This window comes from Fusarium redolens, assembly GCF_020744475.1.
Source record: "Fusarium redolens strain MPI-CAGE-AT-0023 chromosome Unknown BKA55scaffold_3, whole genome shotgun sequence".
Lineage (NCBI taxonomy): Eukaryota > Fungi > Ascomycota > Sordariomycetes > Hypocreales > Nectriaceae > Fusarium > Fusarium redolens.
The window spans coordinates 202,465-226,402 of NW_025763666.1; the positions used below are offsets into that span (position 1 = coordinate 202,465).

Consider the following 23,938-nt stretch of genomic DNA (forward strand, 5'->3'; position numbering starts at 1 on the left):
TTTTGTATGACAGGGTGTAGCGTGAACGATCTTGTGAAGCACTTTCCTCGGCTGCTTGCAAGGCAGGCGGCGGCTCTTCTGGAGATTGTTCTTGATGTTGATATGTTTCTTGGGCAAGTTGGTCTTGTACTGTTTGTACATGTTTATGAGCGTTGTATAGCGTAGTTTTAAATTGTTCGCGTTTAGCCTGGAGCTGAAAAAGGAGTGTATTCAGTGTTGCTGACGTCTGTGACTTCTGTTAGAGGTAGGATAGATGAGGTGGATGGCGAAAGGTGAATGAATGTAGTCGTGATGATATCCATTTCTTCCTCCACTTCTTCACGTTTTCACTTTGCAATCCTACCAGATAATTAAACCGCCGTGTAAGAACAACCTTATCCAGCAAGTCAAGATGAGAGGGAATATAGACTTCCCATATACTCATCGCGGGTAGTAAGAGGATGTCTCCAGTTCTCACAATTCAAAAATACGCGACTATTCTTGGCGTCAGATCACATATGTTTCTATTATTATCAGCGCATCATTGATATCAGAATCGGGTAGAATCACATGTTAGAAGCCTTGAGATGTGCGTGTTGCAATTACGTCAATTGCTCGTAAACGGTGTCTCAAGGCTAGCCACAGCATAATGACAATGAGACAGCAATATCTTTCCTTTTACATCAATAGTAGAGCCAACTCCACTGTTAAAATTGGTTTATTCGCTTCTTCGATTGGAAATAAAAGTGCCAATGCCAATATGGCCGAGAACCACAGCGGCATCTCACAGCCTACACCCAACGACGTCGATAGCCATCTCAGCAAAAGTACATACGCCAAAGTATGCTCAGATCATTCTGAAAAGCTCAGCCCTCTCCAGAAACACGTTCAATTCTGGGACCGCGACAATGACGGTATCATACATCCATGGGACGTCTACAACGGCTTCCGCGAGCTCGGTTTCGGCCTCTTCTTCTCAATAGGATCTCTTCTGATTCCCATCTTCTTTTCATATCCAACACGGCTAGGTCACAGTTGGCTGCCTGACCCCCTGTTCCGCATCTATGTCAATGATATCCACAAGGCCAAACATGGCTCCGACACAGGCATCTTCGATTTTGATGGAAACTTCAGCCCTGAGAGATTTGAGCAGATGTTTCAGCGGTTCGACACCTCAGGTGAAGGGGGTTTGACTGCTGATGATCTATGGAGACTATGGGCAAAAGATCGCTGTGCGGCCGACCCGGCTGGTTGGACCTTTGCCTTCATGGAGTGGTGGACAACATATGTGCTTCTCCAAGAGGATGGTCTTGTGAAAAAGGATGACCTGCGAGCCTGTTACGACGGAAGCCTGTTTTGGAGGATCAAAGACGAAAGAGAGAGAAGCGGCGATTATATGGAAAGGAAGAGCTTTGGCATGAGGAACTTCTTTGCTCCAATCTAGCAGGCTCTCGAAAGGCCAAAACCAAGCACCCGTCCTCGAAGAACATAGCCTCAATTCCGTCCACGATATCGTCTGCAAGTCCCAAAGAGCCAACTAGATAGCAACGTTAGAAAGCATTCATTTTCCAGCAAGCTAGTCAGTTAATCATCTCAAGCCCCTCCTAATGTTCGAGAGAATAGTCGAAACCTCGAACAGACTTTCGTAGATATGACTCGGGAGACCTTTGTCGGGAGCCAAGAGGTTTTCGATAACCTCATCAGCCCTAATAATTTGAGTCAGTGTGTTGCGAGTGGTTTCCTGCAAGGATGTGATCTGTGTTTCTGCCTCTGAATACTTCTCTCTAAGCATCTGGATATGGCGCATAAGTCTCTGCTCTCGGCTTGAATCTACAGATTCCGAATCTTGCGAGGGGTGCCGCGTCTGTGTTGAAGCTGGCGAACCGAAACCAAGGCTTTGTGATGGAGCCACAGACGATGGAGCCGATTTCTGCAAGTAACGGTCTTCTCAATGCAATTCATTCGCAATGGTTGAACTCAACAGAGGTAAGTGAGCTGTGTATGAAGGCATATTGTATAAAAAGGTTCCTTGGTTCATATCTGGCATTGCAGTCTGCGGAACGCCATTCACGAATGTTGAACTGCTCGTACGGCAAGATTTCAGTCTTGACCATAGGAAATTTGGGAAAAGTTTGCTAGAAAGATGACATGAAATACACACCCTTCTTGTAATGTCTCAGCTGGAACATCAGGCTGGTCCAGCTCGAAAGACACGTTTGAAAAGCTCATGGAGGGGACATCGAAGGAGTCGGTGCAGACGTAATCTGAATAGTCGGAACTGGTGAGCTTTAATGATAGTTCGAGTGACAGAGACTCACAAGGGTAATACTGAATCTTCAAAAATCCCAACTCTTTGTCCTGAGCACCAGGAATAAGGAGTTGAAACATTTTCCACCACGCTTCTTCTGGAGAACCAAAGCAGCCCAACTTGCCAACTGCTGTCTCGTCTTCGGGCCTCATAAATCTTTCGCTTGATGATATATCCTTCGATGCACAAGATGCCGCTTGGGAAGCATGGGCTTCCAATCTCTCTTTCTTTTCAAACGATTGCCAGCATCTGGTGCAGCGATATGACCGCATATGCCTACGGTATAAGTGTTGTCTACTCACGAGTTAGTATTATTTTGAGCATGCCCGTATTTACAACCGACTTACTTCAAACGTTGGATACTGGTACATCCCCCATTCGGATTTCGAGGCCCAGGTCTAAAGCAACCTTGGAATTGCTCGAATGCTTGGTAAGGACATGCAAATCTTTGGGAACTTTGGCTCCTTATCGGTCCGGAAAGGCTGTTCTGGGTCTGGGCAGTGTTCTCTTCATTTGTGTCGTAATTTCCGTCATCTGGGTCGCCACGCTGGTCTCTGTTTGGGTTCGTAGACGAGGAGGCATCTCTATTTCCGCCAGATGCTTGTGTAGAGGGGACATAATCGCAGCTGTTCGGAGGCCTCCACTCAGCCTGCTGTTCCTTAGACTGTTCCAATACTGATTCCTCTGGCTCATCTTGTATAGCTTCTTCTGATGCGTTATCTGAAGATTTGGAGCTTTTGCTTAGCCGCTGTGCCCGTCGCGTTCCAGCTATTGAGAGTATCTCAGTTCTCACTCTTGCCAGTCCAATCTGGCGAGGCCTTGCCATATTCGTGTTGGCTTTAGCCACATTGCGCTGTTGTAGCTTTGTAATAGCATGGCTCTTAACCTCGACGGCTTGAATAGGGGTTGTCCCATCAGAGCTATTGCTATCCGAGACATCAAGGTCGCATGAACTCGTACAATCTTCTGTTGATATCTTCTCGCCATCCGGCGTTGTACCAAAGGTACTTTCGTGCCCTTGAGAAGAAGTATTTGCGAGCTCTGCTCTGTAAGTGGGCTTTGAAGGCAAATGATACTCTTTAGCAAGCCCAATGACATTGTGTTCGTCCATGGAATGATATGCTCCCAATTTCCCCAGAAAAGGCTCGACCCTGCCACTAAAGTTGGAACCGTGAGAGCTCAGAATAATTGTTGGGGGTGTTAAGAGTGTAATATCTCCCGGGGGTACGACATTATCGTAAAGCGATGTCGCCGAGTTGTGAGTCTTGGAATCGACATGGACGTTTGATGGTTTGATGTGGATCGGCTCACCTAATCTCAATGTTGTAGATAGGCAGGCATTCGAGCTGAGCGAGACCGGTGACTCCTTTGGCATGATAGAGTATGGTGAGGGTTTGTTGCCTGGTATATCATCAACGCTCTGACCTAAGTATTCATTGCTGATGAATTCTTTTCGCCCAAGATAACGTTGCATATCCACCTGAAGCCTGGCTTTGCTATGCATGTTATGGGAACGCATATCTCGAGGCATTCTCTTCGCTTTATCCTTTGCAGATCCATTCTGCCCCGTGCTCCTTGCTTGTTCATGATTCAAGTCCACGGCGTTGGTATCCTTTGCTCCGTCATTCTCCCTGGTCGGTATGTGCAGAGGACAGAAGTCATTGTCGTCAACTTTTCGTTCAGGCTCTTCGGGATACTTGCGCGAGATCTCAAGCGGAGAACTCGAGACATCCAACACATAACGTGGACGGGTACGTGGGCTGTCCCAAACGGGAGTCACCACCATTTGGCCGTCATTGCAGCTCATGACGAGAAACACTGTTATGGATGTCGAGGTGTAGTCCCTCTGAAGTGACGATGTGTAGGTACAGGAAGAGAGAGGGGGGCTCTGTCAAAGTTATACAAAACGCGGAGACAAGCCAGAGGAGACTTGACGGACAAAGAATACGAGCTTCGCACAGTTCCTGACTCTTGATAGGTTCTGCTTGCGTGAGACGACAATAAACACAATTGTGTATGCTTGCATAAAAGAACGGATATCTACTGGCTGCTCCTTATATAACGCATATCACTACTCTCTGCTGTGCTGCGCCAGAATACGACCTAGAGCATCATTAGCAACCACAGAATATCGAAGTCGTAAGCTTGTGTTCAGCTCTCAATGTGTGCCATATACACATTGCGACTCAATTGTGATGGATGACTCTAGAGTAACCATGATCTTTATGAAATAACCGATTCCAAAGTGATATTCAAGAGATAACTTCACCCCGTATTCTTACCTCGCTTGGAACATTTACGCCTAAAACTTACTGCAAATATGGAAGTAATATCACGACTTCTTGGAGGCCCGATCACAAAGTAAGTTGGAAGACTCTTCAATTCTCATACACTGACCAATCCCGAGGGCAAAATATGAGCGCAGCTCTTCCATGCTCGATGACTTGTCAATCATTTGTGATTTAGATCCTCGGAATGATGACTATCATGTAAAAACCATACCCCGATCTTCACCAGAAATCCCACCACCTCGCCCATCATTCAGTCTCTGTGGAATCGGGTCTCAGTTCTGTTGAGTTGTCATGGAGATCAGGAAGAGACATAGGAGGTCATGACAGGCTTCACTTTCTCTATTCATACACAGCCTATCGACTGGCTCTTGACTAGCAAATCATACACTTTTCTACAGATGACCCCTATATGGATCCTTAGGTTTTTTTGCAGCATCAGTAGCCCACTTCTCAAAGGCGTTTGGTCTCCCTGACTCCCATGGCTCCTCTGACCCCCATGACTCCTCTGACCTCCTTGCCTCCTCTGCCTCCCGTTTCCATGCTGCCTCTTTACTAGCCTTTCTGGCAGCACTTTCCGCTGGCGTCAACGGAAGACGGATTCTGTACTCGAGGGGGTTACAAGGACCCATACCAATAGGGCCACTCCAATCTATATCCTTCCATGCGTACAGTTGGCGGAATTCAAGAGGACCGTTTCTGTGAAGTGCCCCAAGCCATGCGGTGAGCGCTGCCCTTGCAAGTCCAAGTACATACTTCTGCTCAACCTTTTCCTTGTAAGTTAACCTCTTAGAGTCTAATAAAGACACTGGGATCAACGGGACGACCGACCCCTTGGAATCGTTCTTGTTTACTCTGTGGGGCTTCTTCTTTGTTGGGTCTTGTTGCTCGGGATTCTTGGAATCATGCGGCACCATCATGCCAAATGGTTGCTCAGCTAAGCCTATGTATACGGTGCGCCGGTAGGTTCGGGCGAACACGCCAATCGTTTTATACCGATCAATGAATGGAATGGTCATGTATTGCTTGTAACCTGGCGGCCGGTCGGCGGCCAAGATGTGCCAGGTTCGCAGTGGTATTAGTTTCAATATCGCTGATGCCCATTCTGAGGCAGATTTCAACTTGAGAATTTCTTCCCACTGGTCGCTCTTTGGCAAGGTCATGAGTGTTTCTACGATGTGTTCCATACGTTGTTGCATCTCATCTTGCTTCGCTTCGAATATTGCGACTTGCTCTGGGGTGGCATCCATTGGATGTTGCCATGGAGTCTCAGGACGAGTTCGGTCCAAAATGCTGATTCCCCGACGCCTTTCAATCTGACTGAGCTGGGACATGACACTGGGAACACTTCGGTCCATCCGAATTGCGATGTAATTCAGGCTGATTATTGGTCGTTTGATGAACTCCTCGAGCTGGGCCAATTCCTCCTCGGTCCATGGCCTTCCCTTGATTTTAGGCTCATCTTTTGGATCTGAGGAAAAGGTAGGAAGGTCCCTGGTCGGGGCATCACTGTCACCGATGTCTTGCTCTCTAGGAGTATCGTCGTTGCTTTCAACCGAGTCGTCTGCGACAGGCACATGATTATCGTTCGTCTCGACAGAACTGTCAGCTGCAGCACCGGCATCAGTGGAGATGTCGCTGTTGCTTTGAATTGACTCTGCTTCAGCGGGCGTCGCACTAACGCTCGTCTCAAGGGAAGCATCAACTGTGGTGCCATCATTGATGGCAACATTGTTGTTTGTTTGAGTCGCGCCGTTTTCGATAGGCGCTACACCATCACTTGTGTCGTGGGAACTGTCGGGTCTGGTACCATCCTCAGCAGCGACATCGCTATTAATCTGGGTCGATTGGTCTTCGATTAGGTTTATATTGTCGCTAGTCTCAAGAGAACTGTCGACTTTTATCTCAACATCAACAGCGACCTCACCATTGATCTGGGTTGATTGTTTTGTCTCTGTATCGTTGCTCGTCTCGATAGAGCTATCAGCTTCAATATCATCCTTGGCATCTCCATCGCTGTTGATGTGAATCGATTGCTCTTCAATTGGCTTCGATTCGTCGCTCGCCTCCAAAGCACTGTTGACGCTTATATCATGCTCGGCAACAATATCGCTAGTGATCTGGGTTGTTTGGTCCGCCTCTGCATCTTCGCTCGTCTCGATAGAGCTATCAGCTCCAATATCATTCTTGGTAACGGTATCGCTGCTGATTTGGGCCGACTGGTCTACGATTGGCTTCGCTTCGTCGCTGGTCTCGAGAGAGCTGTAGGCTTTTATACCCTCCTCGGCAGCAATATCGCTATTGATCTGTGTTGATTCTTCTGCCTTCGCATTGTCGCTTGTCTCGAGAGAACCATCAATCTTTATCTCGTCCTTAGCGATTTTATCGCTATTCGATTGGTCTGGCTTCGCGTCGTCGCTGGTGTGAAGAAATCTGGGCTGCTGTAGAGAGAGACGAATTGGGCGTAGTTGTCGTGTCGAAACCGCGAGCGTGTTTCGATGTTGACGCAAAAGGTTCAAGGAGATTCTGCGGCTCGCGTTTGACAGTTGACACAAGGAAAAAGGTGCCATTTTCGTGGGAACTGGGCAAGAGCTCCTAACTCTCTGATGGCGAGAGTTCGAAAAGTTGCGTAAAGCTTCAACTTGGGGCAACACGTGACATGGAATTTTCAAGAATGAAGACGGATCAGACCATGTTACAGCTACCAACCATACATGCGATTGTTACAAGAGATTTATCTCACTCAATTTTACCACAAAACCAATCATATTGATCCTCGAATACAATTTCGCGCGAACAGGCGCATCAATTCAAAGGTTTCGACAACAGCCGAGAAAAACACATCATGCACCACAATGAAGATTATAAAACAAGGTAAGGTATTTTGGTACATTCCTCTAGAAGCCGATAGGTACGTAATGTCGTAGAGTCTAGAACTAGACCATTATTAGACAACATCTACAGCGTCCATGTCAAGCAAGAACTTAGAGAGAAATACACCCATCCGCGCTGTCCTCAAGGAAGATACCACCGTAAATGAGTCCCTCGTTCAAGTTGGCCTCCTGGAATCCAGAGTTGGCAACATCATCGGTACCAGTAGGCTTCTTGAGGATACCAATCTGGAACTGTCCCTGACCGGTCAAGTTGCGGGCGATAGGCTGAGTAGCAACCTTGAGAGGCTTGCATCCCTTGGAGTAATAGGCTTGGATAGTGCTGTGATCGTTAGCTATGCTCTTTGTGCCGTGGTGTTGGTAGGAACTTACTTCTTCTCGTAGTTGAGAGTGATGGCAAAGTTCTGCCAAACCTTCTTGAGCATAGGAGTCTCCCAGAGAAGCTTGAAGTCCTGGTCGAGAAGCTTCCAGGTAGCGGCAGTGCCGTTCTGTCCGATGAGTTGGCCGGCCTGGAACTGGAACTGGTTGCCAGAGAAATCGGACTTCTCGTGCCAGACGTTCTATCCTTGTTAGCATCAACAACCTCAATAGTAGTACGGGATATACTCACGAGGTACTCATGGCTGAGGTTAAGAGGGCGCTTGTCATCCTGTAGGATGCTAAAGTGCAGAGTCTTAACACCCTTAGATCCAGGGCTACCCTCATTGCTATCCTTGTTGAACTGCAGACCAGCACGTCTGAAGCCAAGCTGCTTCATGAATATACTCTTATCGCTGATAGTGACCTCAAGAGGGATGGTACCAGCCTCAGTATCGAAGCGCGACTGAGTCTTGGTCTTGGGGAGCTGAAGAATCTCGGACCAGGAGATGTTGTTTCCCTTGACGAAGCCGGGGTTGTAAGGGTTCCAGCCGCCGCCATTCTCCTTGTCAAAGTCGGTCAGAGAGGCATTGGCGGGAACTCGACCATCGAAGACGACGGGGCAAGTCTCGCTTGCTCTGGCGAGAACTTGAGAGCGTTGGCCGAAGGGAGTGGCAGAGACCACGGAGGCGAGAAGAGTGATGAATGCAGCGGCACGCATGGTGAACGAGGGACGATATATACGATTGATAAATGAATGAATGAAATACAAAGAAATGAATGAATACTAGCCAGTAGTAACTTGAAGACAAAATGCTACAGAACCATATGATTACGATGCAACAGCGTCTTAATATACATCTTGACAAGAACCCTTTTCAGATCGGGTAATTCGGTAGGTGCTCCGTTTCAGGCCATGTTTGTAATCTTGTGTACGCGGCAGTTGAAGAAGACATCCCACTTTGGGAATGAAAGTCGGTTATTCCACCCGTAAATTTATATCAACCATTGGAGGAATTATTAAATCTGGGCAGTTGACGGTGTATCTGAAACGTTTTCCAGAAGCCAGAGAAACTTTAACTGGGCGCACTAAGCTTAGATCCTAATAAGGTTTAATTAAGGAACCGGAGCCGGGTTGTAGCGGACTTCCGATATTTCGGCGATAGTTTCAGGAATAGAACACGGGGCAGATGGTGGATATATGTTGAGACGAGATAAAGACTTATTTACTGTATAGTAATGATTTATTGGAAAGTTCCTAGATCATCTTTGGACGAATGTCCGATGAGCGGACTCCGCGGAGAAGACAGCTATCTCCCTGCCTCTACAAGCTCCGGGACGAAGCGGACCCACCGTCGGCCGAGCTCCACATTAAGTGCCGTTCATATCGGCACTTGAAGCTCTTGGCTACCGAAAGGACTCATAAACAAGGGAAGTTCATATTATCAAAGTATATCAGGTATCATTCAATTTTAAGCTTACAGAAAAGGTGAGCACTATCATTTTCGCATTCCTACAATTGACGGCACGGCACGGCAAGTTTATTTTTCTTCCCCGCCATCAAGCTCAGACTTCAAAAAGTAACCGTCCACCAAATCAACCCTCAAACCTTGACTCCTTCACAAAACTATCTATCTATTCTCACTCCCCATCCCTCAGCCAGCCTCTTTCCCCAGGGTTCTCGTGTTACATCTGGGGAAGACACTTCCATTCTCCAATATCCCAACAATCACAACTTCCCCGCTGGTAGCACAAACAAAAGAAAAAACACCTTCACCCCCACGAAATCTCCAATGCGGGCACGAATCAGCCCTCCTTCTTCTCGGCACTGATATCCGAGGAGGCTTCTTTCGGTGTGCCAGCTCTCCCTCGTGCAGCGCGGTAGTCGCGCTTGATCAGCCTCAGTTCTTCTTATGTTTCGCTCGGCATGTTATTTCCGCGATGCTGCATGAGTTGTGTACCGGAGTAAGTGTTAAGCATGACCGGTCACGCGGATCATGCATGTAGAACCGCTCCAAAGAGAGTAATGTGATCTGAAGCCAGAGCTTGTGAACCAGACATTGGTCGTGAGACTCTCTTTGTTCCGTCAAATCCTCTTAACCACGTGGGGGGTTGACACTGTGTCTCAACTTTGTCCAGAACCTTCGTGTTGATGACAACTTCAGCCCTAGCCAGGTAACCGGAACAGACACCCAACACCAGTGCAACTCAGTGGAAACCCACGACGACCGGTGAGGGATATCGTGAGGGCGTATCAGCGTCACGCCCTTCTCTCATTCACATGCTCTGAAAGCATCACACTCCTCTCCAATACTCAGCGTCATCGCAAAGCCTCACTTTGTGTCCAAGTCCAATGAGATCCTGTGACATTTCCACTTTCACTGCTACTATTGATCAGCGGTGAGACCGCTCCAGCATCATATCCAAGTCAATATATCGCTCAGCCCGACTTCACTTTGGTTATGGCTAATACAGTATAATCATCATCGTGGTGAGACATGCGTGCATATCGCGTGGGATGCTTTCTGTTGCTTCTGGATATGTATCACCGAAAAAATCCCAGCCCACAGCATCGGCGCATCCGTACACGCCACAGAGGAGTGTATTCTTCTGTCCCAAAATGCCGGGTAAATAGACACTCGAGTAAATAAACATCATTCTTGCAGCAATGACATGTGATATAACGTGCTACGATACCAACAAGTGGAATGCTTCCATCGTCCTTCTAGTAAAATAGATCTCGTTTCAATCCTTGTAAATCTAGATAATGCTCTTACTCAATCGTCAGGCGATTGATAACCGCTATGTTAAAAGGTCAAAGCACCTGATAAAGACGTCAAATATCACGGCCACAACACCAAGTGGTCCCGAAGACGGCCCTTCTTTTATGGATACCCAAACAGGAACGGAGGCAGAAGTAACAATAATTGAATAAACAAAGAACGCAAGTCTCTTGTGCTAGTTCGCAGAAAAGACTGGTAGCAATGGCACAAGAGCACCAGAGCAGCAAGCCCATATATACATACGTACGTATATGTAAGTGATACTTGTAGAATAAGCAATCTTCAAGGGGTCGCGCGCATCTTTGAATCCAAAAACTCATAGAAAAGAGTAAAACGGGTGGATTGATAAACCCCCATGGTCATCCTTCTACCCGACTTTTCTGTCCATCCGCAGGCCAATGGCGTGTTAAATATCCATTATCCACCAGATTCCAAAAGAGCAAGAGACTGTTTCTTCGGGGGTATTATGTCTGCTTGCTTGTAAGACATCCCCCATCCTCGTCGACTGTAGTGCGTCGTCGTCCGACGGAAACAGGGAAAAGGGTGTATACTATGTACAGGTTGGAGTGCAAAAGAAAAGAAGCGACCGAAATTCACCAACTCCAAACCATGCAGGCCTAGCCGCTCATCCATGGCCAGCTTGACCCCAACGCCAATATAGGTGAATGCAAAAGTTATAAGGCGCACAATCCAATGGTGCTCTTAGTATCAAAGAAATGGTTGTTTAGTGTTTGTACGACATTTCAAATGTCGTTCCATCAGTCATTAGGTCGTCTAGTAGCCCGGCTGGCCTGGCATCTTGCCCAGTGAGTGGGAGCCAGTGCCCTTCGGGGGTAGATGGTTATGGCAAAAGATCTTTTTGTTGCCGTTGGTTGTGTTGTCCTTCTTGGTCGCATCGATGAGAAGAGCGGGGTCATCGTAGGATTCCACCTGGCAGCACTCGACGTTCTTCAACCAGCGGTTGTGGATGACGTCCTCGATACTGATACGCTTTTGCGGATCAGGGTTCAACATCTGTAGCACAAGACGACGGAGAGCAGGTGGGGACATGCCCACGTCGAGGGCGTAGCATTTGGGGTAATCCGTATCGGAGATAGTGGCGTCGCACTCAGGGTGCTTCCCGTACCATGTTTCCCAGCCCTTGACAAGCTTGTCATAATGGAGCTCTCCTGGGACAGCGCGGGACCAGATGGCGCCACCAAAGGTGAGATAGATCATGACAATCGCAGAACTCCACACATCGAGTGCTCGGGGGTCGTAGTTTTGCTTCTTGGCGAGGACCTCGGGGGCGATGTAGGGCTCACTTCCACAGATACCAGGTGAGCAGAGGCGGATCTCGCCGCTCATGTTACGGCCGCACTGTCCGCCAGCTTCACGAAGACCGGGGTGAGTACCACAGAAAACTTCCGATACACCAAAATCGGTAATCTTGAGCTTGCTGTCCTTGGTGATCAGAAGATTCTCAAGCTTGATGTCACGATGGGCAATGCCATTGGCATGCAAGTAATGGACACCTTGAATGAGCTGCTTGAAGAGACACAGGCGGTCCTTCTTGCGATCGTCACCCTTGAGATGGCCCTTGGAGACCAAGCTGAAAAGATCGCCTTCCGAGCAGTATTCCATGACGTGGTTCCATCGTCCGTGGTCGGTACATAGACGGAAAGTCTCGACAATGTTGGGATGATGTAAACTCTTCGCAATGCTGAATTCTGACTTAATCTTGTTCTCGTAGTCCTGCTGGCTTTCCCGGTGCGATTTGCCACGGAACTCCTTGACGGCGTAGAGCTCTTCTGGGTAGCCTTTTCGCATCATGAGGGTAACCTTGGAAGCAGCACCCTTGCCAAGATGCTTGCCATGACGACCAAGGAATTTGCGCTGGTATTCGAATTCGTTCTGAAGCTCAGCTACGTCCACGGCGAAATCGTCAGGAAGGCTCAAACTCATGCGTCGAGCCTTGGCACCAGTACCGGAGTCAGGGGGAAGAGGCCAGACACTTCGTTCAGGTGGGTACATTGTTTCGTCGCCTTCCGCAGGAGGTGGGAGAGGGGTGTTAGGTCGGCTACTGTCATAGCTGCTAGCTCTGCGCGTGAATTCAGGACGCTTGTGCCCGGTTCCTCGGTTGTTGGTGTTATGAGCGCCAACGAAGTTAATAGCTCGGCCGCGCAGAGTCAGACCAGTCGATGCACGGTTCTTCTTGAAGTCTCCTTGACTGGGAAGAGACTTGTCAGAGGCACTTTCGCAATGCGCGGGAGCCATTTCCAATCCATTGTCGCTAGGCGAAGGGGGCGAGTTGGAACGAGTAGTGGCAGAGGAGCGGTTCATGGAGAAACGACGGCGAGCTGCAGCACGTGGTTGGCCATTTGTTTGGGGTTCCGTTGGTGCGGACACGACCGAGGGTGTTGCAGATTCCGAGGGTATATAATCGTTTTTAACGTGGGAATTTGATCGGCGGAAGAAGCTCGACATGGTGCGCTTGAAACTCGAGGTGGAGATGGAACCTCGAGTTGATTGACGGGTGAGAGAACTGCCTGGCTCAGGTTCTGTTGCTCTTGGAGTACTTGGTTCGTAAGTAGTAGGAGGTCGGCTGTTATTAACGGATTGTGATATATATGTTCCTTTGTTGGTGTTTCCTGAGTTGGGGATCGCGATAGGTACAACTCCTGAAGATGTGGCTGAAGCCGTCTGGTAAGACTGCAGATTTTGGAGGTCCTGCAGGTCCTGGCTCTGAAGGGTGAAGTCCTGGGACTGGCGACCACTAACAGGTGTGACGGGTTCAACGGCGGATTCGCTTCCAGATTCACCACCTTCTTCTAGGACAATTGATTCAGTAAGGTCGGTACTATATTCGCGAGGCGACGATAGGGACTGAAACTGGTTTGGGCGAAAGGTAGAGGATGAGGTACTTTTATCTGTGGCGGGAGCAAGCAAAAAGACGTCAGCAGGCAGGGATGACTTGATCTTGATGTTGGAGAAGTTGCAGTTGCAGGGTTCGGGTTGACATGGAGCAAGACTAGGGGAACTAGGGATCAACCGGGGGGTGCATGAGGCAGAAATAGAATGGAACGTGAGTTGTGAGTAAGAGGGAAGAAGAACGAGTGATCATGCAGTAAAATAAATAAACTGGACCAAGACCCTCAAAGTATGCCAAGGCTCAGCAAATGTCATGAATTTGTAAAGTCTAGCCTCAGCCCAACAAGGCACAGCGAGGGACGTGACGGTGACAATGACAAGTGACAAGTGACATTAACGGAATTATAATGGGGAAAATTGTGATGGAAATAAACAAATAGCGAATGTCCGAAAGAGCCCAACTTTCTGGTTGCATCCATCCAATTGCTGCTGTTTACTTTGTTCTTTTTTTTGCCTTTGCTTTCTCAGCAAAGAACAAAGTAAAAAGTGCAAGCCCACTTACAAAAGCCGTCGCTCAAAGCCGATTTGATTCAGCCAAGTCTAGGCTCAGTTGCAGGTCCCACGTTTATCGCGTCACTACTCAACTTGCAGCTTGGTCCGCGGCGCAGGGTCCACGGAGATGGAGAGACTTCTCGCTTCCGGTGGACGTGGGAATGACGAAATGAACATGAGAAAAACAAAAGCGGAGAAACAATGAAATGAGTTGCTGCTCATCAAAGAGAAACCCAAGACATGAACACGAGGGGGGGATAGAAACAGGAATAGGCTTGAATTAAAACGGGCGAATGGACGGGTAATGTTTGCCCAGATGGGTTTGGGGGAGGATAGAAAGAGGCAAATCAAGGAGAGAAACAGTTCCATTGATTACAGAGACAAACGACAGTAAGAGAATTGGATGTCCATACCTGTGACGAGGGTGGAGGGTCCCTGTGGTTGGTGCTGGTGGGGTGCTACCATGGCCCTTGGGGCCGAGAGTGCCGCCATAATGCCCATCTTTTTGGAAGTCTGGTGCTGAGAAATAGCGAGATTGAGCCTTGAGGGCGCTTCTGCTGTTTTTATCTCGGACGGGCTTGCAGTGAATGGCGACGGTGTCAAATAGAGGGGGGTACAGAGCTTCGGTGTACAGGCGGCGCCTAAAGTACAGAGCAAGTGCTGTCGGTTGGGGGAGGGCAGCTGGTCACTAACAGCAGCGAGGGACCAAGAGTTGTAAGTCAGAGCCACACACCATCCAAGGATTTGGGGTCAGTTGAGTGATGGAGACGGTTCAGCGACTAGAGTGCTGTGTTGTGCTTCTGTCGCTGGGCGAATGGCGTTTGTGGTTGGTTCGTCGGCAAAATGCGAGAAACGCTTTTGACGGCACTACCGAATCGTTGCGGCGAAATGGTATCCAAGATTTGCGATCTTGGCAGCAGACTTTGACCCAGAGGAATAGCCACGAGGTTGCTGTAGAATACCGTGATTAAGAAAAAGGTGTTGCGTTTGAGCGTATGGTGCCTTTTTCAAAACTTGACAACTGATATATTGTGAACGGTCGATTATGCCGGGGCGTTTGACTGCGTTGATCAAGATCTCGTGCCAGTGTAAGCCTAGAATGCTTGTCGAATGTCGATGCGTTCAAACGGGGTTCGATGTCCGTTTTTCGGTCTTCAATTGAACGATGACTGTTCTCTTTTGTCTTCAACCACGCTGTTATCCGTTGTATGATCTCCCACGATTGTTGAATGGGATGCTAGAGAAACGACATGGGACGTCGACTTGGTCGTAGGAGAATAAGAAGACGAGGAGGGGGCGGCATCAAAAGTAGTAGCCGGGTGATTATAACCGTGAGAGTGAAGCAAATGAGCAGCACGATCGACAAGTCTTCCCTTTTAGGATATAAAAGTAAGGGAAAGAAGATGTTTAAATGTTTAAGGGGAAAGGAAAGCTGAAGCAAGAAGACGAGCAGAAAAAAGCGCGCAGCTTGTCTTTTGTGTCCGTACAAGTTATGAAGCTGCTACACTATTACTTACTCGGTGCAGTCGATCAATTCGGTCCCTTCACCAGTCTATTCCCAGCCCACCAGAGCCAAACCGAACTAAGGAACCCTCCACTCTTACTTTGGCAAAGCTTCGAGGTGGATCACAGACCACAAGTCGACGTGGGGAACATCGACAAGGGTCAGGATGTGGATGTGGATGCGCCATGGGGAGGGGCGTGCGCATACTCTCATTCTCATTCTCATTCTCATTCTCACTCTTACTCGTCTGAGTGCTTCAGCGATATGCACGTACAGTATCGAGTGTACGTACAGATACACAAAGCCAAAATTTTCACTGATTCTGTATTGGATGCAATGATTGACATGCAGGTAACTCTGCTTGGGTTGGGGTAGAGAAAAATGGTTCATGTGTGAGTGGGGGTATAAGTTTTGGAGATCGGGATACGGAGAAAGAGACCGAGAACTGATACTGAGTTATCAAGACCATCAACTGCTTGCTTCATCAAGAGAAAAGCAGCAATCAACAAGTGTCCTCTGGTTTATTAATCCCGTCCATGGAACCCTTGGATAGATAAACGAAACTTGACTGGTCCATTTTGCTCCGTCGGGCCTAGTAAAATACGTACATATAAGCACAGTGCGTGATTTATCTACTAAAAATCCACATCTTATGCGACCCAGTGGGTGACTGGAATCGCCTTTTACCCAGAAAGATGCAGCCCAGTTAGGGGTGCGACAAGAGTGCGGAATTCTTCAACTACGTAGGTGCAAGACCAGATAGCAAAGGCGTTTCTTTTGATGGAAAGCCCGAGGTACTTTCAAAGGTTATGAGAACTGTCAGCTTGGAGTTCACAGGCCAAGTCGAGGTAGAGCAGAAGCGCCAACACGGAAATTATGCGTGGGTGAGCCATGGAAAAAGCTTGGCCAACTGTCTTTCCCTTCACGATGACCGAAGTGCCCCAATTTTCCAGGTTCTGTCTCTGCATCTGCATTGGATTGCATTACTGAGGTCCAGTGCTCCTGAGTCTGCCCTGGCCTCGAGATAGGGTGCCAAAATAAACTCATCAAAGAGCCCCCTGAGTTTATGCTAACTAGTTAACTATTTTTGTCGCTTAGTCTGGCGATCCTAAAGCCCTGCCCTGCCCTGAGCCTCCTGTTTACAGTACCTACCAATACATTCGGTGACAGCAGCTGCCTTTTGGGTTCTAGAGCTGCAGCGCCTCGACCATACAGCAACAGCGTGAGACCTAATAATAGTTTATTTTTATGTTTCTTTTGGCTTCTGAAGAAACATATGTACATACCTTATGTGATGCAACTGCTCTCCTGAGTCTTCAAGACAAGCTCCCGCTAATCAAATGACAATGCAGATGCCATCAAATCAACGTTGTACCGTACCTGCTGAGAAGCCTCGGCGAGCAATTCGGCCAGTTTTTCGTGTTTTCTCATTGGCCTGCTCACCTTGTCCCGGCCTCTCTTTCCCCACCTGGGGTCCCTTGGAGCGAGCGGTTCGCTGTCCTGCTCTAAAGTGCAAGTTCAAGTGCGACAGCGGACACCCACTCATCATTCACCTGCATCGGGTAAGCGCATTGTCTCCAGTGCCAAAATCTCCAAACATCATGAACAAGGTGCAAATGCATCATGAACTTTCCTTATACACCTTTGCGTGATGAACTGAACTATTGCAACCTCGTTGTTACATCTCCCACATCTCCACAAACATTCACCGAAATTTCTGTCTCCAAAACGTGTTTGTTGAGATCTTGTCTCGTCATCTCAGATTTAACCCCATGCAATTCCAGAGCGACCATCTGCCCGAGACCCTGTCACAGCCAAGACTTTTCAAAAAGCGATCGTGACGCTGCACAACGGGACTCATAATCTTCCAGCTCATCAGATAATTCAGTTACATCATCGAGAAGTCAATCAGGAACAGCAGTCAATTCCATGATGAGCACCCGTGTCTCGTGCTCAATGCTCACCCTTTGTGACGATCTTCCACGTATCATGAATCTCCACATGAAGCATTCGTGTTGCTGCCCTCATCAAATCATTAGCGTTACCATCTCCTGAACAAGGCGCAAGCAGTCAATAATCCCGCGCCTCTCCTCAGCCCTGTCTCGCCCGGCCTCGAAAGGGAACGAACCTGGCGTCAGCAACTGGCGGTGCAATGGCTGAATGCCATGTCAAGTTTCTCCTTCAACCCCTTACGGCATGTCAGCCAGCTCGCGTGCCTTTGAGCCAATTTCAGCCATCATTCAAAGCCAATTTAGCTGACCGACTGGGCCACTGCGTTGCTACGAAAATGCCCCACGCAAGCCGCGGGTTTATATCCCAGAGGTTTCCACAAAAGGCAAGGTATATTGTATAAAATTAGCCTACGATTTGAGGAAGTTGTGATGGGATGATGAAGAGTACAGCCCACGATTGGACTAAACTTATGCTTCTTCCACTGGTACTCAATTGAAGCATAAATGGAATTCTATGGGATATGAACGGCGGACAATACCAATACCGCGCTAGCAACTACCACCACGCGTACCCGCTCTGTCGCCTCGCCTGAGTCGACGGAGAGGCTGGACCTGATAGCATGAAACGGAGCCTGGGAAATTTAATTATAGGTCTCTCGGTCCTCTATAGCCGGCTGCACTGCTACCACTCAGGGCAACGGCAGCATCAAAATCCACCAGGATAAGCGCCTCAAGCCCTTGATTGGAGTTGCTCGGGAGAGACGGCAGTTCCCATCAAGAGAAGGACGGCGAGCATTTTCCACGGAGCCGGAGTTGAGTGTAACTGATCAACAACCCGTCAATTTCCCTCCCCTCCAACTTCAACTGCATTTGCATGCGAATCATTAGCCTTGCCATGGTGCCGGATCCTGGCTGGGATTGGCCAGTATGACATCCAAGAGCCGCAATCAGACATATCCTTTCATCCGCGACACCGCGGTTGTCAAAATCAGCCCAGAATTTGCCTGCCGTTGCGGCTCTGATATCGGACATTGAACGGCGCTTATCCGGTCAACAAGCCTCCAATGATGCGAAAATCCCGGTTCGCTATCCGGAGCTATCTCATGTGAAGTTTTAGACCGACGTATTTTGAGCGGTCTTGTTTCGACCTCAGAAGCTGCGACCAGTGCCATTGCCTCCGGGTTGGTTTCAATCTGCCGACAGTGATCGCCTTCACTTCGTCACTACTGTCTGCAGTATCCCCTGTTCAACTTTGCAAGAGACGCGCACGCAAGGTGCTGCTGTGTATCCGGACGACGAATGTCCTTTGACACAGATCTGCGTTTGCGCGTCCCTTCCCGTCAATACCCTCGCTGCATTGCGATTGCGCCTCAAAGTGACGCACAAGTAAGACAAGTTGCGCGGCGGTTTGAGATTATTCAAAGTAAGCTTGAATTCTAACTCATACATGTCACGCCTGATCGGCGTTGATAGACATAGCAAGCGGCATTTACGTTTCCTTATGTGCAACGCAAATCGCATGGGATTTGATTAAGCGCAAATTGGATTTCGGGAAGCCCCCTGGCGTAGCAGGGACAAAGTGTCGGTCTGCCTCTCTGTGATCTCTCTGAGCAAGTCAGGGATAAGGATACTTCTCCAGACATTTGACATCGAGCAAATAATAAAAACAGGAAATGATGGTCATCAAAATTTCCACTTATTCGCGAAACAAGGGGATACAAAGGTCGCACCGCAAATCTGGCTTCACGACGTTGATATCTGCACTGTTTGGTCTTTCAAGTCCCTTGTCGCCAAGACTGTCGCCAAGACCGTCAATGTCTTCCCCTGTTCTGGCAGCTCTGAGTGGCTCGACACCGAGATCTTGACCAGTGCAGCGAATCAAGGGACCTTTCTGGGGCTGCCTAGCTCGTCTTTAATCACAACTCATAGTTGGTGGAATCCTGGCCCATTCTCCACGATCTCATGAAGCCTATGACTCTATCGTCATATTCACACGCGCCTGCAGCGGCTGTGGTTTCGAGTTGAATGATCTCGTGGTTTTATAAACCTGGAAGCGCCTACTGAAGGTCGGGAGCTCCTCCAAAGCCGGTCCGGTGCGGGATCTCCATTCCACTCCCACCCCAGGCCACACCATTCAAGCCATCTTTCTCGCCTCTGCATGACAGGGATGGCTGACACGGGTACGAGTGCGTCATATGCGCCCCGGAGAGACAAGGAGGTGGAGTTAATCCCTGGATCTCCCGTGGCACGGTCCCCTGTCTCTTGTGTCTCTAACACACTCTTGATCGCTCATTGGACACTGGATATCGTCAATCTTGTCTTGGCCGTAGGTTATCCGCGTGTAAGAAACAAAGTCTTGTACACGTTGAGTTAAACAACTCACGATCGACGGTCATTTCTAATTCAAACTGAGTTTCTGTCGGCCCGTGCCCGACGGCAGTGTTGATAATTTTGATGCCTTGACGGACTCAAACTAATGTTTTGGTATTCAGGTATTTGCTGCTGATCAGGGGCCAAGGTTCAATGATGAGGCTGTCAAGTCAAGTTCTCGAGCTTCACCACCGGCAATCAATCTCACATTGACTCAAACACGGCATTTAGAGCGCATTAAAGCCAATGATTTAACTTGGCAATTTGAGCCACCGCACCGGAAGTGCTTGGCAGACGGACGCTGCTACATCGTCCATGGGTTAATTGTCTAATTCTCTCTTCACCGCAGCCTTAATGGTGATCTGCCGAACGTGCTTTGCAAATCACTTTTATTTCTCGGCAAGGGTCAATTGTCAAGCCCAAAGAGTCGAATGTTTAAAGATGCCAAGCAAGGCATTTACAAGGGTCTTTCTTAATGAACTGGGCAAGAGGGCTCTGATCAGATACTGATGCCTGACCAGAGGGAGCTTCATCGGCCCGGTACCTCATCATAGGCTTATCGAGTGTCAAACACTGAAGGCAATGCTTCAGCATGCTGAGATACGTGGTTCGTCTTACGCAATTCTACGTCAGGTATGAATCTAGTCATTATGAGAATCGACCCCAAACGTTCACCGACACGTAAAGGGACCTCAAGCTGAACACATGATCGGCCTTGTATCAGCTGAAGTCAGAGGATTTACAAGTTTTGACAAGCACAAAGACGTCAGTTGCGAGCGCAGGATACCCACAAGCGGCACGTTAACACAATAATCAAGAACCACAGCGTCAAACCTCAAGTTCTCTCTCTCTCCATACTCGGTTGCTCCATTTCCACGACATGAAGTGGCTCTCTCCAGTAGTGACTCCGCTGCTATCACTATCACACATGCCGATATCCAAGAAAGTAGCATTTACATCTGAGCTAACGAGCAGTAGCCTGCATTAGCAAGCCGGCTTTTACCTCGTGACTTTTATAGCCGATCTCAAAGTCTTGCGAATAGGTATTTGATCTTTACTGCAAATCAAGCTCGTCGACAAAGATGTCTCGATCCTATCGAGGTAGTCTCATAATGGATGCGAGACCTGGTCCCACCAGAGTCATCCATGAACTTATCATGCCACACAGGCAGGAGAGACGCCAAGAAGTCCCATTTGAACAAACGTCAAAAGGATCGAGAATTACCTGATCACGGCGTTGAAGTCCGATAGAGGTTGCGTTCTTGGCCCGTTGGCCCGCAAATATCTGCTATTGGATTTCGAAAAGAAAGTTTTGCATCGTGCATCAAACAGTGGCGGATAAGACTTGCATGAGCCCATGGAGTATCACGTCGATTGGCTTGAACATCACAACACCTTCAAGATAACTAAGCCCGAATGGTCGGATGAGGGACCTTCAAGATCTAAGCAAATGCCGGATCTTGCCACACCTTTTCGATCTCTCGCTTTGGGTGAGACGTACTACACCTAGGACGGTAAAGACCAAGTCAAGCTCAGCTCTTGCTGTTGCTACACAAAAGTCAAAAGAAAGCTTAGGCACGGCTCGCAGCTCAAAGGTGAAGCCGAAGAGCAGTTACTGATAACGTGTGGTCCGAAGTTAGATCCAATTCTGATAACTGTGCCAGCTACGACCAGGAGGGAGTGTGCATCCGTGACCCAATGTCGGTCCGTCCGTGGTTAGCTTACACGAGCCTATCGTCGTTCAATTGGCATTGGATCTGTCGACAACGGCGTCTCGCTGCCGGTTGACAACTGCAGGGCCCTAGACATCCCACGCCGATGCACTGGACCTGGCGTTGTTTCGATGCCTTGCATACAGTGAGCTCTCACGTTTTTGGGGAGCGCAAACAGGTATGACATTTTCGCTCAGCCTTGCAACACTCAGTTGATGTCAGACCAGCTCGGTTACACAAAAGAACTGCTACATCCGATGAACAATCTCCTTGTCAGGCCAATTGAGAACTCTCAGGGTCTGAGACTCAGGCCATGATCATTCATTTGCTCCAGGTGTAAGCGGACATGAACTGCTCTTCTTGTTTGGTCAATTGCTTGGCGAAAATTGCCATGCTAACGCCCACGATGTTCCAGACTCGAGACCCGCTGCAAGTGCAATACCTGACACGTACAAGGCCAGGGCATAATAAGAGGAGATATGCATCAGCACTGTACTGCTGTATGGATATGGACGGTAGTTACGGTGCAACAGCGACAGGCTCCGCTTGAGAGTTGACGAGGGACAGAAAATGCCTCACCACAACAAGCCAACTTAGCCAAGCCAAGCAAGCTAACAAGGCACATTGAACGGCTTTCAGCGGATAACTTTTATTTACTTGCCTGAGTTGGCAAGTGGCTCCATTGGACTGAATCCAACAGCCTGGAAACACGAGCTCCATCACAACTCAATTGCTGTACCGTACTGCAACCTCTTGATGGAATGAATCAACATCAACACCAGCCATGGACTGTTCAGGTCATGGTGGCGTCATTCATCTCGGCACCTACAACATTATTTGCTTGATGGATTCAGCATTTCTTGAATTGAGAGTCTCTTTGAATAAGCGCACCTGTCGTTTATCAATCCCATGCTTTGGTACGGCAGAGCGAGCGAGACACCAATTACGTATCATCATGAGACGTGGGGTCGCGGTTACAGTACAGAACTGCAACATGACATTTAAACTCAAGGAAACTATATCGATCTGGGCTACGGCGTTGCTTTCAATGACGAGTGACAGTTGTGGACGCTGCACAAGGCATGTCACCAGGTGTTGGCGTTTTACCCTACTTGTCGGTTAGGTTATTGAGATGAGGGGTGAGATGATGCTATCGTGCCTCTCCCCTCAGTCTCTCGGCGCCCAAAGGCAACCACGGGATTGGTCAATTCCAGGATCGCCGAGCATCTTACAAGAGGAGATAGACTTTCATGGTCAGGGTATTTTTACTCTTTCCATGCATCTTTTCTAGACCCCTTTGGCGTCGGCTTGGCCGCGCAACTGACCAACAAGCTTTTTAACAAGCTTACCATTTGCACTGTAACTGACGAGGGGTTCCCATGGCCAAGAAAGCGACTATCGAGGCTTGCTGCTACAGTGCAATGCTATTTTAGGTGAGGGGAAACAAGCTCTTTTCTCAACGCAGCAACGTGCATTCTCAGCGGCACAGCTCGTCGCTTGAACCTTGGCTTTTCTTGGCCTGGTGGTCTCGCCTAAGAAACACATAAAGTTGTTGAGACAGGCACCTACGTCCAAAGCTATCTTCTGTACTACGAGGATAACTGTGGATGAGGAGCAAGCCACTTCCGTTTTCCCCCGCCATGTACCCCATATTCTTGGCGGAGACGTCTGCGTTAAATCGAACGAAGAACCTGGGGGACCAGACTAAAACTACCTAATGGTGATGGAGTCTGCCACGCGTTGGTTTCTCTGCGTTGGGTATCACCAAATTCATCTGCATCTGGGGTGCATCAGTGGCGGGAAAGCAGGACTCGAATCGGCCCTTGCGCACCCTTTACGGACTACAGATGGTGCTACACAGTATAATTTCACGATGCCGTGAGCTGAGTTGAGCTGAGAGCAGACCCAATCATCAAGAATGCTGCATTCTGCCCTTGCTCAATGCTTTCTGTTGCATAACATGACACCAACTTGGGTTAAAGCAACACACAGGTCCTCGATATCACCTTCTCCCGCTTGTCCGTTCTGAAGAACCGAGGGTATAGACTGTTTGGGTGTTGAGCTGCTACCTTCCAGGCTGGTTACTCGTTACAGTGAGCACTTGATGCTGGCTATAGACGTCATTTCTTTGTGCTTACTCGGCCGATGTGATATACACGAGGGCACATGAAACATTCGCTCGGTACGAAGACGAGCCAGTTCAGAACTGTTATCGGTTGGTATCTGACACTTGTGCTGCTGCCGAGTGGTGGCAAAGTGAATGCAACAATGAAAACCAGGCATGACCATGCTGTCCAGTTGGCCTGTTTGACACGCATACAACTTGGCCCCCGGAACCCGACACAACACAATGCCTGCATTCAACTTCTTTCAACACCTCCATCTCGGCGTT

At 48.6% G+C, this 23,938-nt stretch overlaps 6 protein-coding genes across 6 annotated transcripts; 1 reads left to right on the top strand and 5 right to left on the bottom strand.

Annotated features, from left to right (window-relative positions):
- Nucleotides 1-628: 628 nt before the first annotated feature.
- BKA55DRAFT_556925 (Caleosin related protein-domain-containing protein) lies at nucleotides 629-1,423 on the top strand (the record flags this gene model as incomplete). Its single annotated transcript, XM_046191744.1, has 1 exon — nucleotides 629-1,423. The coding sequence occupies one exon, from the start codon at nucleotides 629-631 to the stop codon at nucleotides 1,421-1,423; it is 795 nt and encodes a 264-aa protein (XP_046053479.1).
- Nucleotides 1,424-2,079: 656 nt separating this feature from the next.
- On the bottom strand, nucleotides 2,080-4,094 carry BKA55DRAFT_685235 (uncharacterized protein; the record flags this gene model as incomplete). Its single annotated transcript, XM_046198761.1, has 2 exons — nucleotides 2,080-2,581; nucleotides 2,635-4,094. The coding sequence occupies 2 exons, from the start codon at nucleotides 4,092-4,094 to the stop codon at nucleotides 2,080-2,082; spliced, it is 1,962 nt and encodes a 653-aa protein (XP_046053480.1).
- Nucleotides 4,095-4,970: 876 nt separating this feature from the next.
- Nucleotides 4,971-7,145, bottom strand: BKA55DRAFT_534713 (uncharacterized protein; the record flags this gene model as incomplete). The annotated part of the gene is made up of 1 exon (XM_046189618.1): nucleotides 4,971-7,145. The coding sequence occupies one exon, from the start codon at nucleotides 7,143-7,145 to the stop codon at nucleotides 4,971-4,973; it is 2,175 nt and encodes a 724-aa protein (XP_046053481.1).
- A 156-nt stretch (nucleotides 7,146-7,301) lies between these two features.
- On the bottom strand, nucleotides 7,302-9,037 carry BKA55DRAFT_671715 (uncharacterized protein). The gene is made up of 3 exons (XM_046197976.1): nucleotides 8,077-9,037; nucleotides 7,839-8,026; nucleotides 7,302-7,788 (listed from the first exon to the last, which is right to left on the bottom strand). The coding sequence occupies exons 1-3, from the start codon at nucleotides 8,542-8,544 to the stop codon at nucleotides 7,560-7,562; spliced, it is 885 nt and encodes a 294-aa protein (XP_046053482.1). The 5' UTR covers nucleotides 8,545-9,037; the 3' UTR covers nucleotides 7,302-7,559.
- Nucleotides 9,038-11,380: 2,343 nt separating this feature from the next.
- On the bottom strand, nucleotides 11,381-14,509 carry BKA55DRAFT_590243 (kinase-like domain-containing protein; the record flags this gene model as incomplete). The annotated part of the gene is made up of 2 exons (XM_046195063.1): nucleotides 11,381-13,515; nucleotides 14,422-14,509. The coding sequence occupies 2 exons, from the start codon at nucleotides 14,507-14,509 to the stop codon at nucleotides 11,381-11,383; spliced, it is 2,223 nt and encodes a 740-aa protein (XP_046053483.1).
- A 1,008-nt stretch (nucleotides 14,510-15,517) lies between these two features.
- On the bottom strand, nucleotides 15,518-15,740 carry BKA55DRAFT_556932 (uncharacterized protein). Its single transcript, XM_046191745.1, has one exon. The coding sequence runs from the start codon at nucleotides 15,715-15,717 to the stop codon at nucleotides 15,553-15,555; it is 165 nt and encodes a 54-aa protein (XP_046053484.1). The 5' UTR covers nucleotides 15,718-15,740; the 3' UTR covers nucleotides 15,518-15,552.
- Nucleotides 15,741-23,938: the final 8,198 nt, after the last annotated feature.